At 39.0% G+C, this 17,995-nt stretch overlaps 1 protein-coding gene across 2 annotated transcripts in view; it reads right to left on the reverse strand.

The window, feature by feature from the left end:
• The window catches only part of jade2 (jade family PHD finger 2), a 323,216-nt gene that overhangs the window by 114,704 nt on the left and 190,517 nt on the right, over positions 1-17,995 (reverse strand). For both annotated transcript variants that reach the window (XM_039774037.1, XM_039774038.1), the window contains exons 5-6: positions 15,532-15,716; positions 10,648-10,859 (exon numbers count right to left, since the gene is read on the reverse strand). In XM_039774037.1, coding sequence (XP_039629971.1) covers positions 10,648-10,859; positions 15,532-15,716 — 397 coding nt within the window. The remainder of the gene's footprint in view (positions 1-10,647; positions 10,860-15,531; positions 15,717-17,995) is intronic.

Consider the following 17,995-nt stretch of genomic DNA (forward strand, 5'->3'; position numbering starts at 1 on the left):
GAACTGCAACAAATCAATGACTGACTTCATTTGTGAATAAAAAACCTTAACAGGGAATGTTTTGTCTAAATGTCTGATGGTCTAATGGTCACCCATTCATTACAGAGTACAGTTTCATTTGCTAAAATTCTTCTGGATGGTGGTAAGATTCTTTTAACTTAAGGGGGTATCACATTGAAAGCAAAAATCGTCTACTGCAGAGTAGATAATATATATATATATATATATATATATATATATATATATATATATATATATATACACACACACACACACACAAGCTTCAAGCTGCACCCTGCTGATCAATACACATGTCCAAGTTAGAGGTTTGTCATAAACAGTAGAAAAAGTCTCATTGCAACTAAAAAGGCAGACAATTATTAAAAATTAAATATTTAAAATCGTAGAATATTCTGTTATGCAGTAATTGCCTAGGAAAGTAGGAGTGACAGACTGGACTCACTGTGTCATCCTGCAGATCACACATTAAGTGTGGCAGGTTCTAATCAATGATATTTTAAAATAAGTTCATAAAGCACAGAGAATTTATTAATTTAGGTATGTTTACAAGCCTTAAATTTAATGCCGTTTGGCTTGCTCTCTCTCTCTCTCAGGGGTGGGGATCGATCTGTTCTTAATTCAATTTTTCGTTTTGTAAAAACTTGATTGCTTGTATGGATTGTAATAAAATTAATAAAAATAAAAAAAAAAAAAAAGATCACACATTAAGTAACAGACTTGTGGGGATTTGTGATTGCTTGCTTGCATGAAAATGTAAGTATCACAATCAATGCAGGGACAGATTCTAAGATGTAGGCAAGGGAGTCACTTCAGAAATACACATTTTATAGGAATGTCCCTATTTTTTAAAATGCTGCTTTTATACAAATTTTTCAGTTTTTTTTCCATTGAAACTGAAACTGACAATAATTTCAGTTTATTGTTCATGCATATTTTGACAGCTTTTAAATCTGGAATAAGAGGAAAGTGGAAGTCAATGGGAAGTCCCTGCAAGAAATCACAACTTTAAAGTTCAGTGCATGGAACAAATCTTTAAAATGATAACCAAATTGTGTACACTAACAGAGATCATGCCACCCAAGTTACAAAATAAATAAGGAGTTAAAGTGATCTGTCAATGTTAGCGTGTACAGCACCTTTCCTTTCTATTAACAGCATATCTATGTGTGTGTGTGTGTGCGAATATATATATATATACATATATTATATATACAGTATATATATATATATATATATATACATACAGTATATATATATACAGTGGTGTGAAAAACTATTTGCCCCCTTCCTGATTTCTTATTCTTTTGCATGTTTGTCACACAAAATGTTTCTGATCATCAAACACATTTAACCATTAGTCAAATATAACACAAGTAAACACAAAATGCAGTTTTTAAATGATGGTTTTATTATTTAGGAGAAAAAATCCAAACCTACATGGCCCTGTGTGAAAAGTAATTGCCCCTTGTTAAAAATAACCTGTGGTGTATCACACCTGAGTTCAATTTCCGTAGCCACCCCCAGGCCTGATTACTGCCACACCTGTTTCAATCAAGAAATCACTTAAATAGGAGCTGCCTGACACAGAGAAGTAGACCAAAAGCACCTCAAAAGCTAGACATCATGCCAAGATCCAAAGAAATTCAGGAACAAATGAGAACAGAAGTAATTGAGATCTATCAGTCTGGTAAAGGTTATAAAGCCATTTCTAAAGCTTTGGGACTCCAGCTAACCACAGTGAGAGCCATTATCCACAAATGGCAAAAACATGGAACAGTGGTGAACCTTCCCAGGAGTGGCCGGCCGACCAAAATTACCCCAAGAGCGCAGAGACGACTCATCCGAGAGGTCACAAAGACCCCAGGACAACGTCTAAAGAACTGCAGGCCTCACTTGCCTCAATTAAGGTCAGTGTTCACGACTCCACCATAAGAAAGAGACTGGGCAAAACGGCCTGCATGGCAGATTTCCAAGACGCAAACCACTGTTAAGCAAAAGAACATTAGGGCTCGTCTCAATTTTGCTAAGAAACATCTCAATGATTGCCAAGACTTTTGGGAAAATACCTTGTGGACTGATGAGACAAAAGTTGAACTTTTGGAAGGCAAATGTCCCGCTACATCTGGTGTAAAAGGAACACAGCATTTCAGAAAAAGAACATCATACCAACAGTAAAATATGGTGGTGGTAGTGTGATGGTCTGGGGTTATTTTGCTGCTTCAGGACCTGGAAGGCTTGCTGTGATAGATGGAACAATGAATTCTACTAAAATCCTGAAGGAGAATGTCTGGCCATCTGTTCGTCAACTCAAGCTGAAGCGATCTTGGGTGCTGCAACAGGACAATGACCCAAAACACACCAGCAAATCCACCTCTGAATGGCTGAAGAAAACAAAATGAAGACTTTGGAGTGGCCTAGTCAAAGTCCTGACCTGAATCCAATTGAGATGCTATGGCATGACCTTAAAAAGGCGGTTCATGCTAGAAAACCCTCAAATAAAGCTGAATTACAACAATTCTGCAAAGATGAGTGGGCCAAAATTCCTCCAGAGCGCTGTAAAAGACTCATTGCAAGTTATCGCAAACGCTTGATTGCAGTTATTGCTGCTAAGGGTGGCCCAACCAGTTATTAGGTTCAGGGGCAATTACTTTTCACACAGGGCCATGTAGGTTTGGATTTTTTCTCCCTAAATAATAAAACCATCATTTAAAACTGCATTTTGTGTTTACTTGTGTTATATTTGACTAATGGTTAAATGTGTTTGATGATCAGAAACATTTTGTGTGACAAACATGCAAAAGAATAAGAAATCAGGAAGGGGCAAATAGTTTTTCACACCACTGTATGTATATATATATATATATATATATATATATATATATATATATACACACACACAGTGATCCCTCGCTATATCGTGCGTCACTCCATCGCGGATTTTAAATGTAAGCATATCTAAATATATATCACGGATTTTCCGCTGGTTCGCGGATTTCTGCGGACAATGGGTCTTTTAATTTATGGTACAGTGGTACAAACTTCCTCAGTTTGTTTGCCCAGTTGATTTTATACAAGGGATGCTATTGGCGGATGGCTGAGAAGCTACCCAATCAGAGCATGTATTACATATTAAATAAAACTCCTCAATGATATAAGATATGCTTCCCACGGGGAGCTTCGCACACTTCAAAGCTCTAACAGCCCTTATTGATTTTTGATTGTTTGCTTTTCTCTGCCTCTCTCTGACATTCTCTGCTCCTGATGGAGGGGGTGTGAGCAGAGGGGCTGTTTGCTTAGAAGATACGGAGGCTCCTGTAAAAAATGCTGAAAGGCTACCTTCACATTGATCCCTTCATTGCGGCTGCTTTATCGCGGTGCTTGCATACTTAAAAGCGCAACAGCCCTATTGATTTTGATTGTTTACTTTACTCTCTCTCTGACATTCTCCGCTCCTGACGCACACCTCGAAGAGGAAGATATGTGTGCATTCTTTTAATTGTGACAAAGAACTGTCATCTCTATATATATATATATATACACACACACATACATATACAGGTAGTCCCTGAGTTACGGACATCCAACATACAAACGGGGCCACAGCTGCTCCCTATCATCTGTCTGGGGAACGCAACGCAGGCTCCTCAGCTCCTCAGTAACTGCTGCTTCGTCATCTTTGGCTTGGGGACGCTGCAAGCGGAGGCTGGAGGGGGGGTGGTTTCACTGCTCGCTCAGTGTAGTAACCTTGGTGGGTGGCCCCGGTTGATGAATGGGGTGGTGTGGGCTGCAGCACATTCATTCTCAGTGGGCAGATGGGTGCGCGGCAAGCGGTGACCTGGGGTCTACAGTCACTGGGGCCGCAGCTACCGCTTGTGTGCAGGGCAGAGGCTTGATGGGGCGGTTCGCTGCCCACCCACCATGGTACCGCAGCTACTGCTCCTGACAGGATGGAGGCTGGATGGAGCGAGGGGGTCGTTTCACTGCCCGCCCACGACACAGCCTTGCAGTGTCCCTCGAATGGCTGCCCCGTTCGTTCTTGGTGGGTTGCTGGTGATGCTGCAAGCGGCGACCTGGTTGTGGCTGAATGGAGGTCATTGAGGGTGAATGGGGCGTCAGGGGGTAGCATTGTAGTGTGCCTCAGGTGGCTGCCTGTTGAATGGGGGCAGTGGTGGGCGATTCACTACCCGCCTTTGGACACACCCTGTTCATTCTCGGTGGGTGGATGCTGCAGGCAGCCTACTGTATGCAAGTGGAGGTGACTGTGTGGTCGGCGGGTTGTGAACTGCCACTCGCTGGCCCAATTCATTATCAATACCAAGCCTGCTTGTACTGTTACATACATAGCAGGAAATTGTCTCTCGTCAGTACACCAGACGTGCTAACGAGGGGTGCCTTCCTGCTGTGATAACGTGTACAGTGCTGTGCAGAAGAGCTCATCTTAACCTTTTGTCTTCACCCTTCAACAATATCTCTGAAACACAAATCTGATACAAGTGCTGGTGATACAGTAAAGAAGAGAAAAGCCATCACCATGGAAAATAGAGTAGAAATAATTAAAAGGTCAGAGAGAGGTGAAACTCCATCATTCATTGGCACAGCACTTGGTTACAGTCAGTCAGCAATAGCATTTATTAAAATAATGTACCTGTTCCAACTTACATACAAATTCAACTTAAGAACAAACCTACAGTCCCTATCTCTTACGTAACCCGTGGACTGCCTGTATATATATATATATATATATATATATATATATATATATATATATATATATATATATATATATATATATATATATATATATATATATATATATATATATATATATATATATATATATACAGTGGTGTGAAAAACTGTTTGCCCCCTTCCTGATTTCTTATTCTTTTGCATGTTTGTCACACAAAATGTTTCTGATCATCAAACACATTTAACCATTAGTCAAATATAACACAAGTAAACACAAATTGCAGATTTTAAATGATGGTTTTATTATTTAGGGAGAAAAAATCCAAACCTACATGGCCCTGTGTGAAAAGTAATTGCCTCCTTGTTAAAAAATAACCTAACTGTGGTGTATCACACCTGAGTTCAATTTCCATGGCCACCCCCAGGCCTGATTACTGCCACACCTGTTTCAATCAAGAAATCACTTAAATAGGAGCTGCCTGACACAGAGAAGTAGACCAAAAGCACCTCAAAAGCTAGACATCATGCCAAGATCCAAAGAAATTCAGGAACAAATGAGAACAGAAGTAATTGAGATCTATCAGTCTGGTAAAGGTTATAAAGCCATTTCTTAAGCTTTGGGACTCCAGCGAACCACAGTGAGAGCCATTATCCACAAATGGCAAAAACATGGAACAGTGGTGAACCTTCCCAGGAGTGGCCGGCCGACCAAAATTACCCCAAGAGCGCAGAGACGACTCAGAGACGGCCTGCATGGCAGATTTCAAGACGCAAACCACTGTTAAGCAAAAAGAACATTAGGGCTCGTCTCAATTTTGCTAAGAAACATCTCAATGATTGCCAAGACTTTTGGGAAAATACCTTGTGGACTGATGAGACAAAATTGAACTTTTGGAAGGCAAATGTCCCGTTACATCTGGCGTAAAAGGAACACAGCATTTCAGAAAAAGAACATCATACCAACAGTAAAATGTGGTGGTGGTAGTGTGATGGTCTGGGGTTGTTTTGCTGCTTCAGGACCTGAAAGGCTTGCTGTAATAGATGGAACCATGAATTCTACTGTCTACCAAAAAATCCTGAAGGAGAATGTCTGGCCATCTGTTCGTCAACTCAGGCTGAAGCGATCTTGGGTGCTGCAACAGGACAATGACCCAAAACACACCAGCAAATCCACCTCTGAATGGCTGAAGAAAAACAAAATGAAGACTTTGGAGTGGCCTAGTCAAAGTCCTGACCTGAATCCAATTGAGATGCTGTGGCATGACCTTAAAAAGGCAGTTCATGCTAGAAAACCCTCAAATAAAGCTGAATTACAACAATTCTGCAAAGATGAGTGGGCCGAAGTTCCTCCAGAGCGCTGTAAAAGACTCATTGCAAGTTATCGCAAACGCTTGAATGCAGTTATTGCTGCTAAGGGTGGCCCAACCAGTTATTAGGTTCAGGGGGCAATTACTTTTTCACACAGGGCCATGTAGGTTTGGATTTTTTTTTCTCCCTAAATAATAAAAACCATCATTTAAAAACTGCATTTTGTGTTTACTTGTGTTATATTTGACTAATGGTTAAATGTGTTTGATGATCAGAAACATTTTGTTTGACAAACATGCAAAAGAATAAGAAATCAGGAAGGGGGCAAATAGTTTTTCACACCACTGTATATACACACATACAAATGCAAAGCTAACGCACTTACTCACTCACTCATTCATCAACAAAAACACTTATTTCCACTTTAGTTAAAAAGCTGACAATTGACAGGATGGTACATCTAGGGCAGTAGGTATCCACTAAAAAAGGACATTTTGAATTATCAATAATTAGGAGTTAAAACCCAACTACAATAGAAAAACTAAATACCCCAGGTCAGATCAGGTCAGGTTGGGGAGCATGCACTGGTACAGCACGTTATTGCACCCACCACACGACAAAACAGCTTGGAATCCTAGTTGGTCACTTCCTAGGCAGACATATGGCCCAGTCCCAAACCCTGGAAATGATCCTCTATCTGCCGCAGACAGTTGTTACGTGGACATCCCCTTGGCCTGCTCGAGCACCTTGGGTCCTCAACAATGATAATCCTGTGAGCCAGATCACACTCGTGGAATAGTGCCACATTGCTATAGTACCGTAACAGAAGCTCCCTCATGATGCAGGTAATGTGCCTCATCTGGGTCTCCATGAGCAACTGCTCATTCGACACAAAGTCAAACCAGCGGTACCCAAGGATTCTCTGAAGAGACACAGTACCAAAGGAGTACAGCCTTCATCTCATGTCAATGGATACTGTCCATATCTCACAACCATATAGTAAAACAGGAAGCACCAGGGCTCTAAAGACTTGGACCTCTGTCCTTTTGCAAAGATATTGGGAGCACCACAAAACTATTTCCTGTGACCCCATGAACCCCCATGCTCTTCCAATCCATCTACTGACTTCATAGGAAGAGTCACCAGAGACATGTATGTCGTTGCCAAGGTAAGTAAACCTCTCAGCGAGGTAAACATTCTCTACACTGACAGACATGACTGTGCCCAAGAGGTCATTAAAGGTCTGGATGTTGTTTTTTTTCCAGGCCACTCACAAGCTAAGACACTCAGACTCTTCATTCAGTCTCTTGAGAGTCCCGATCAGAGCCTCCATTGACTCTGAAAAGATCACAGCATTGTTGGGAAAGTCATGATCAGTGAATTTTTCTTCACCAACAGATGCCCCACAGCCACTGATCCCACGACTCTACCCAACACACAGTCCATGCAAGCACTGAACAGAGTAGAAGCAAGAACACACCCCTGATGAACCTCAGAATCAACTGGGAAAAGTGCAGAGATTCTGCCTCCACTCTGCACAGCACTCACAGTACCAGTGTACAGGCCGGCCATGATATCCAACTTTGGGGGGATCCCACAAAGCCTCAGGATGCCACACAGTGCAGCTTGATCAACTGAGTTAAAAGTTTTAAGAAAATCAACAAAGGCTGTAAAGAAACTCGATATTTACATTTATGCTCTATGAGAACCCTCACTGCTGAGATGCGGTCAATGGTATACTTATTAGGCATAAAGTCAAACTGCTCCGGTTGCTAGTAAGTGAGCAAGTGATCACAGATCCTATTGAGGATGACCCTAGCAAAGATCTTACCTGGCACTGGCAGTACAAAATGCATTGAGGGATTGATTTAAATAATGCGATATTATAGAAAAAAGAAAATTAGCTAACCCGTGTGTTTTTATTTGATACATTTTTAAATTTGTCGATATTTATTAATTTATGCTAACTCACACACTTTTTGTTGTGCTGAAAGCATGCTTTCTGTAAAAGTGATTGATGGGCCAAGCAGGAGCACTAACCAGTAGGGTGTATGAATAACTGAAAAAGAGGCAATATCCTGAACAGTGAAAAAAAAAAAAGATGTGATCACATTTGGCATATAGAGTCATGTATGAAATGGAAGGAGAAAGTCTGATGAAGGAAGATGCGAAGGTCAGTGGATAGCAAGCATGCTATAAACCTAAAGTGTCAGTGCCAGGCACTGTGACTGTGAGTACGCATTGCTTAGCAGAAGTGAAAAGGAAGTGTGAGAGAGAAGTAGAGTTTGAAGTGGAAGTTCTCTGATCCAAAACCAGCCAGGAGCAATGCAGTGGCATCAGGGTCAGGGTAAGCCTTTAAAGGCTTAAACCCCTGATCTATTGCACCTAGCCCCTCATTTTTTCTTGAATACATACATGATAATAACGCTTTTGTTCATCATATATTATATAGGCCCTGATCACTGTTAAACCATTACACTGTATATGAATGTGCATGAAAGCACAAAGAGACACTCCCCACCTCCCTCCGATTTTAAATACATGTAAAAATGTGTGTTACAATCACAGAGGTGGCAAAATCCCTGATACCTGCAAATCCTAGAAATGCCTAGGACCAATAGCATCAGTTTAAACTTAATGGGTCCCCCACGAGCAATCCCACTGTAATGTACATTTGCATCTACAGACTTCGATAGGGGACCCCCAACCCCAACCTTCAAAATTGTTTACAATTACATGTGCATCTGTTGACTTTGAAAGATGCCCCACTGCCCAGCTTTCTGAAATTCTTTGGTTGAAGTGAGCCGGTATTTATCAATTATTTGCTTTTGACTGCTGGCACTCAGACACATACTGGCAGTGTTTTCTAGCATACTCGCATCATGGTTATCTATTCTGCTCTATCTTCTTCCAGCTCCTGGATACAGCACTGGGAACTTCAAAGGGGGCCACCAACTATTGCTCCCCATGCTCTTTTATTGCGGTTCTTAAATCGAGTAATACCCAGGCTAGACTCAGATCGTGGCGCTTGAATGTCTAACTGGGAAGCCACCGAAATTGTGTTGCAACAGCAAAGGTACTGTTCTACACTATTTATCTATCTATCTACATTCCTTTCCTTACATGGTAATACATCAGTGTAACACTTAGGGTACCAGCACTTATATATATACAATTTAAGCAGTGCTTTGTGTAAACATTTGCATTTGTGGACTTTAAAGGGGGAACACATACAATTGACAAAAACTTTGAATTAAAGATCCACCTCTCCTCCACATTCACTTGTCAAGAATCCTGTCTTCAGTTCAATTGCACATTATTATGAAAATTTGCCTGTCCTGTTTACCTTTTACTCTGTGTTTTTTGGAAGTAAGCGTGAATAGTATTTTAGAAAAAAATTCATGCAATTTGTATGTTCTGAGAATATGAATGGATAATGGACATATGGATTATACAACACGAGATACTTGAGAATTACTTTTTCTTTTTTCCATGGACATTTTTCACATTGTTTGCCACTGTCCAGAGCTGGTAACTGTTTGGTCCCATTGAATATAAATCTTTGTTATGTATCTTCTCCACACAAAAAAATATTCTTGACCACCATTAAAAACAAAATGGGGAATGTAACATATAAAAATTAATTTTTGGGTGGAGAATTTCTTTAACATGCACTTCTACATCTGCTGGTCGGCAAGAATGTGCTGAAGGATGGTTGTATCACTCTGTGCATGATGGGCTACTACCTTTTTACCTACTTATGTGTGAGTGGGACCAATTTTCTCTGATTCCAAGAAAAAAAATTGCTCAGAGCTGGATGTATAGACATTCAGACAAACATTCCAAATGAGTTATAATCCAATGAAGTAAAACCTACAATTGTGAAATGTATATTTTAAAATGAGCTACTTTTAACTGTAAAATTATAAATTTATATTTAAATAAAAAAATAACACCAAACGACTACCACTGACCATGGCCATAGAAGTTTAAAAAATAAAAATGTAAGTACAGAAATGCAATAGCAATTCTATGTTCTGAAAAAAGAAGGCTATGCAGACACTATAAGCAAGCTGCAATATGTTAAAAAAGATAACTTCCTCCGACATAACTTTCAATTAATTAACTTTTAATTTAATAAACTGATATATCTGAACTGACACTCTAGACTCCCAAATGAGATAGTAAAGTCTACACACTCTGAAAGTGCCCTGTGTTGGGTATGTCCTACTCCGATGTCACTCACTATTAAGCATGCTGTGCCGTCTGTGGAATAGGCATGTGTTAAGCAAACTGATGCACATGTGTCTGCAGCCTTTTTGCTTTTTTCGCTAGTTCCAAGATGTGTCATTTTGGGTATTTTTATCTTATCATATTCCTTTATTCATAAAACATTTCCACTTGCATTTGCATATGCAAAGATGCTGCTCACAAAACAAAATACAAAACATGCTCACTCACGCTTCAGCAATGCACCCTAGCAACAGATTTCCTACTAGTCACGACGTTCAAAGGCACGCTAACTGTCACATCACTGGCCGCAGGTGTGTGAATGCATCCTACCATGCCTGGGATCAAATTAGACACCTAGCCCAGTCCTAACCACAGGCACATGGAGCAGCAGATTACCTGATGAACACAGATGTTGCACTTGTCACAGAAGACCATTTCATTGCCATCCTCTCCTTCAGGGGAGCGACAAACATCACACACAACATCTTCATCATACTCAATGCCCAGCCCTTCTTCAGTTTCTATGGCAATCTGCATATTATCTGAGCACTGGCTTTCCAGTTCTTCGAGCACCCGTTCCATTGTGAGCTCATCAAGTTCAGGCAGAGCTGTGGAAATAAAACAGATTTAGTCAACCAATCAAATGAAGAATATTCTTTGTACATAGTGCCTTTGGTTCTCTCCAAGAACAAAATCAAACAAAAAATGAAAATTACATTTTGTTTTTTACTTTGACTGGTTATGGATCATGTAATGGATAGGGATGATGGTGCAAGGCTCCAGCATACTGGGTTTAGATCTCTGCTTGTTCACTACTTTTCATGGAGTTTGTAGGGTCTCAAGGTCTTCCAGTTTTTCCACCACATCCTAAATATGGGCTAACAGGTGACTTCAAAATATCTTTGTGAGGACAAGAGTATGGGCTGGCATCCCATTACTATTCATTTTGTTTTTGCTCACAATAGTACCAGGATTCACCTTTGCAACCCTGAACTATATAAAGTGGGTTCAATAATGAAAGGACTGTGGGAGTGAGAGACACTTGTACTGTGCACAGGCCATTTGAACAAACATCTTTTAAAAAATGGGCACAATATGCTCAGTGTACCTCTAAAATTAAAGAATGTTTCTATAGCTGACTGAAAAAAATGGAAAATTCTGTAGCAAAACAAGTGATCCTGTGACCAACAAGTATATTTTTTGTTTCTTTAAAATATTGTTATACCACATAATTTCTTCTGACTTTTTGTGCCTATGGGTTTTCAACATTTCCAGTTAGCAACTATCTTCCAGAGCAGAAACCATGTCTAACAATTTCGTAATTTCTACAATACTTCTACGTTTCACATAAAACACCTAGATTTAATAAAAGGTATAATATAAGTTAAACATGAAAAGAAATGCCAGTTCACATCTGTCTTCATAGTTCAGGTACTTCTAATGTGTTGCTTTCCTCTGTGGATATGGCAAATTTTATAAATATTCAGCTAACATTTTAAAATCATACTGTAATAGCATCTCTATACACATCTTCAATAGGCCCTATCATCATTGTCCAATAGTATTTCTTATCAGTGCTGCACCAATAAAATGCAGCTGTATTTATCGTTCCCCTCCAGAGGGCCACATGATATCAGCTAGAATCTATGCATGACTTACTGATGTTGCACCCTGGATGAAGGATCACCATCTCCAACTCAATTAGACAAAGACAGACTTTCAGTTTATCTCAACTCATCCATCTATTCAGCACTCTATCTCTGTTCAGCTTGGCTTATTATCACTTATACTTATCAAGACCCTATGCAAAGTTGGGGTTGTGATTGATGACCAGCTGTTCTTCAAGCACTGTGTTGCTATGATCTCTCGGCCTTACAGATTCACTCCATACAACATCCAAAAGATCAGATCAGGTCTGAAAGTCAATTCAGTACAATTCCTGGTCCAGCTGGCAGGAGTACTACCATGTATCACCGAGCAACTGCAGATGATTCAAAATGCAGTGGCACACATGGTGTACAACAAGCTGAGGCAGGCACATATCACTCCTCTTTTCAAGTCACTATATTTGCTACTTGTAGCAGAAGATACCAAGTTCAAATAACTGATGCTTGTCTACAGAGTAGTCAACAGGTCAGCATCTATATATATATATGGAGACACTTGAAAGGTCCTATGGTCCTCAGTCATACAGGTCCACTGATGATTAACATCTGGTGATGTCACCTCTGCATGGCATCAAATCTCAATCCACGCTCTTTTCATGTGTAGCTCCTCACTTGTGGAGCAAGCTGACCACATTGTTTCAAACGTCTAATTCCTTAGGGGAGTTTAAGAAGCATTTGAAGACTCTCTTGGCTCACAGCTTCTTCGAGTTCCGAGGTACGAATTACAATTCAGTGGGCCTGCAAGATTATATATCGCCTAACCTGTTATGTGTTTCCCCTTTTAATAATCGCAGTATTAAAAAGATTCTGATTGTTTATTACAAGAATGTATGTGGGTTTTTCAGAGTTGTCTTCCTGCTACTTTGGAACCATATAAAACGTGACTCACATTGTCAAGTACATTGAGCAAATTTCTCTTGGTAAATTTCTGTTTAGCTGTTGTTAGCAGTTAGGTTTTTACTATCTAGGAATTGTGACTAGCTTGTATTTTGTTCTTATCTCTTCACTTGTGATGAACAATTTTATAACCCTGTCCTGTAACAGTTGTCCTAAACAACCCCTCCCCCAACCCCCCCGCAGACTGATATTTACTTCATTATGTCGACATCTTTTGTAAGTCGCTTTGGATAAAAGCGTCTGCTAAGCAAATAAATGCAAATGTAAAAATGTTTCTGTGTCAGACAAGTTTTCCACCACAGACGTCTTTGTCCTGGGCTCATAGCGGCTTTAAGCCGCAAGGTACAAACTACAATTCAGTGGCCTTGCAAGATTATATATCTCCTAACCTGTTAAGTGCTTCTCCTTTTAATAACTATTATATTAAAAAGACTGATTGTCTATTACAAGTGTGTATGTGGGTTTTTCAGAGTTGTCTTCCTGCTACTTTGGAACTATACAAAATGTGACTCACATTGTCAAGTATATTTAGCAACGATATGATATTCATTCAGTATTTCAGGTTTAAATAAGAGTACTGTTTATGGTGCAGGCTTTATGGGGAAGACCAGACACCCACGTTAGAAGAGTTTTAGTTCAATTGCCATTACTCCAGTTGACATTTGACACTAAGCTGACACCAAGGCTCAATGCTTCTCTCTAATGCTGTAGCCATTAATGTAAATTCAACTTCTCGCTAATCACCTTTTTCTGACTGCCATTTTAGTTCTCTTCTAGATTTAAGTGCCACTTTCATATACCTTGAGCTATTGTAAATAGGACAAGTAGGCCAGAAGATCTGACGGCTTTAATTTTTTCTCCCAGATAGGCATGAAATATAAAATACACTGCTCTCCTAGCCAACAGTGTGATTGAATGGTTAATGTTTAACATGACATTTAAATAAAGAAGCAGCTGGATGAAGTCATAGTTTCAGCAGGTCTGGCCTTATCATTTAAAACAAATATTCTCTGGGCAATGTATTGACCTGCAAAGGAAGATCCTTTTGATACATTGTCCATTCCATTTTATTCTTCTTCTTCTTGTTTAAGCAAACACTGCTCTGAAAAGATTAGCTTAAGCCTGAAATGATTTCAGGGTAAATATTGTGTTTACTTCCTTTTGCTCTAATTAATTAGGACTGAAAATAGCAGAATTATATGGCTGATTAAAAATACAGAAACTAAAGGGCACTACAGTTGTGGTCAAAAGTTTTGAGAATGACACAAATATTAATTTTCACAAAGTTTGCTGCCACAGTTTTTATAATGGAAATTTGCACATACTCCAGAATGTTATGAAGAGTGATCAGATGAATTGCAATTAATTTCAAAGTCCCTCTTTGCCATGAAAATGAATTTAATCCCAAAAAAAAATTTTCCACTGCTGTTGTGAGGGCACCCAAAAAAGTCCAGCAAGCACCAGGACCGTCTCCTAAAGTTGATTCAGCGGCGGGACCAGGGAACCACCATGCAGAGCTTGCTCAGAAATGGCAGCAGGCAAGTGGGAGTGCATTTGCATGCACAGTGAGGTGAATACTTTTGGAGGATGGCCTGGTGTCAAAAAAGGCAGCAAAGAAGCCATCTCTCTGCAAGAAAAACACTGGGGACAGAATGGTATTCTGCAGAAGGTACAGGGATTGGACTGCTGAGGACTGCTGGGGTAAAGTCATTTTCTCTGATGAATCCCCTTTCCAATTGTTTGGGGCATCCGGAAAAAAGTTTGTCTGGAGAAGAAAAGGCGAGCGCTACCGTCAGTCCTGTGTCATGCCAACAGTAAAGCATCTTGAGACCATTCATGTGTGGGTTTGCGTCTCAGCCAAGGCAGTGGGCTCATTTACAATGTTGAACAGAGCCATGAATAAAGAATGGTACCAAAACATCCTCAGACAGCAACTTCTCCCAACCATCCAAGAACAGTTTGGTGACGAACAATGACTCTGCCAGCATGATGGAGCACCGTGCCATAAGGCAAAAGAGATAACTAAGTGGCACGGGGTAAAAAACATCGAAATTTTGGGTCCATGGCCAGGAACCTTCTCAGACCTTAATTCCATTGAGAACTTGTGGTTGACCATCAAGAGGCGGATGGACAAACAAAAACCCACAAATTTTGACAAACTCCAAGCATTAATTATGCAAGAATGGGCTGCCATCAGTCAGGATTTGGCCCAGAAGTTGATTGACAGCATGCCAGGGTGAATTGCAGAGGTCTTGAAAAAGAAGAGCCAATGTTACATAAACTTAATGTAACTGTCAATAAAAGCATTTGAAACTTATGAAATGCTTGTAATTATACTTCAGTATACCATAGAAACATTTGACAAAAAGATCAAAAAACACTGAAGCAGCAAACTTTGTTAAAACCAATATTTGTGTCATTCTCAAAACCTTTGGCCTTGACTGTACTAGGCACTAGGCAGTAAGGCATAGAAGTTAAAGAGGTGCATTTAACAACAAGTCTCAGGTTTAATACTTGCCTTTGACCCACTGTCTGACCCTGAGCAAATCACTTAAACTGTGTTCTGTATGTAATCAGATGTACAATGTATCTGTCCTTGGGATGGTGTTTACAATAGAAAGGTGCTATATAAACCTAAGATGGGTGGCATGTTTAATTAGCGAATATCTCTTGGTGTAATGACAATACATGCTCATTAGAAAGAGGCAATGCCTACCCAGTTCCCTGAATTCTGCATTGACAAGTTCCAACCACATGGCATCTAGGTCGTCCAGATCATAGCGGCAGGGCCGTTCCATCGAGGTTCTCATGTCCACATAGCCAGACTCTGATTCCTCCAATCCGTTCAGGGAACTCGGCGAGGCTGAATAGAAAGGAATCCTATTGTCCTCTGGTAAGACCCTATAAAAAGACATAGCCACATCAGAATCCATATGGGATGTGCTCTGATGACTCATTTGAAGTTTATTTTTAGCACAGAAGCAAAATGAAAAAAAATATATTAGTATACAAGAAACAAAATAATTGACAAGGACTTCTCTATACTATGTGAGTCACCACTGCAGACCAGGAAAAGAGTACCTTTATTATAGTAAGCCATTAAGTGAAAAATTAGCTCCTTGGGAGTAAGCATGGGACACTGAGAGAGAAAACTCAATTGACATACAAAGTCTGAATGTAAGTGAGAGCATCATCCACCTTGGTAAAGGCAGCACAGAAAAAAGGATAGAGTCACACATAGGTTATCCATGTATTTTGTCTGGATGCCTTAAATGTCAAAGTTTTCTGAGCATGATATGCAACCCAGAGTCAGGGATAAAAGGGTAGCAGTATAGGCTGATAAGCAGTGGCAGATTTTAGCAATGACACAAAAGATACAAATTCAGAGTGAAATGAAAGAAACGAGGAAACAGAGTGTGTTACCCTAGAGTACTGTTTCTTAAACTGTGTATGGTTCCACAAAAACGTATAGGAGTTCCATAAGCCATTGGTCATAATGCCGTGCATTGGCTTTAACTACTGGAAAAATGAACAGCAATCAATAATTAGGGTGAACTTGAAGCAACACTGATTGCATCCCTTGCCACATTGATCTGAACTCACCCAAATCAGAAAGCAGAGGTTCTGCTGTCTGTCATGGTAGTTACTAAACTGAGCATATTAATATTACTGTGATAGTTTTTTTTTTGTTTTTTAAACTCAAGTTAGATTTTTAATTATTATTACAAATGGATGCTTGCTATTTTTTGAGAGTCACATTTTCAAAAAGACTTTGTAATGATGTAACAGCAGAAGTACATTTTTTACCATCAAAAAAACTGTAACTTTGTGTAATTTGTAAAAAATACAGATTAAACCATAACGGTATATTACACTGTAGATATATTTCAATAAATTTAACTTATTATTTCAGGAAATACATAAAATAATATTCAATAATTATAATAAAATAGAAGACCCAAACAAGAAATTTTAACTTTGGACACAAACAAGTAAAAAAAAACATCTTGTATAACTTCAAAACTTAACTGATCAAATGAATAAGGCAGAAAATAAAAATGAAGATTACAAACTAAAAACATACTGATCAATCATTTTCAACATGTCATTAGTTAATTTTGAAGTCTATTTTCCTAAGAGTTAAGACTCGAGAGAAGGTGTTTTTTGTGGCTTCTGGTTCCATTTAATCTAAATGGACAAGTAAAGAATGAACTATCTGTGAATGAAGAAGATATTTTAACTGATCTTTCCTTATAAATTATATTAACAAATTTGAGGACTATTTTAGATAAAAACAAAATCAGTCAATATGGATTTTAAATTTAGTAAGCTTTTAGTTTCCTACTCTTGTATGCTTCTACCTGCTTATGTGAAAGTATATTTTCAACTCTAACTGCAATAGAAACAAAATATGCTAAATATAAAACTTATATTAAAGATATTTTTAACAAACCTTACATCAAATATTAATGATTTGTGTCACAATGAGAGCACATCCTCCTTATTTAAAAAATTATGCCTGTAACATGCTTTGATTATTGCATAAATATTGCATATACTGTACATGCATAAACATTTTCTTGATTGGAATGTTTTGCAAACAACTGATTTTTTCTGTAATCTCCTTTTTTTTGTTACAATTTCCTAAGGGATTATTTTTTTTGTATGGGGTTAGGCAGATCCAAAAGGGTTAAGAAATACTGCTCTTGAAGATAAGGCAGCCATTCCTATTCACCACTACAGGGAAAGGTGAGCAGAAGGCATAATATTTTAGCTTCAATACTTACGCCGGTTAAGTTTCGTTTGTATCCATGTATGTGCTGTGCTTAAATAAATATACAAGTGGCCTAGTACTGTAATCTATTTTCAAAAGTGTCTGAATGAGAATGGAATAGTGGGAACAGAGAGGATTTGCTGCCTTGGGATATATAACATGTCCATTGCACGGGTTGCTGAAACAATTTTTTACTTTTCATGCATAAAAGTATTCAGCATCAAGAAAAGATGCAACTAGAACTGAAAAAAGAGTTCTTCTTCTATCTGACAGTTTAGCTTTGTTTCTAAATACTCCTGTCACTACACCACCAGTGATGTTACACTGCTTCATTAAGAAAAAAATCAATTGTTAATATGGCAAATGCAATTACAACACAAGTGAGAAAAAAGCCATATGTTTGCAT

Source organism: Polypterus senegalus, chromosome 13, assembly GCF_016835505.1.
Source record: "Polypterus senegalus isolate Bchr_013 chromosome 13, ASM1683550v1, whole genome shotgun sequence".
Lineage (NCBI taxonomy): Eukaryota > Metazoa > Chordata > Cladistia > Polypteriformes > Polypteridae > Polypterus > Polypterus senegalus.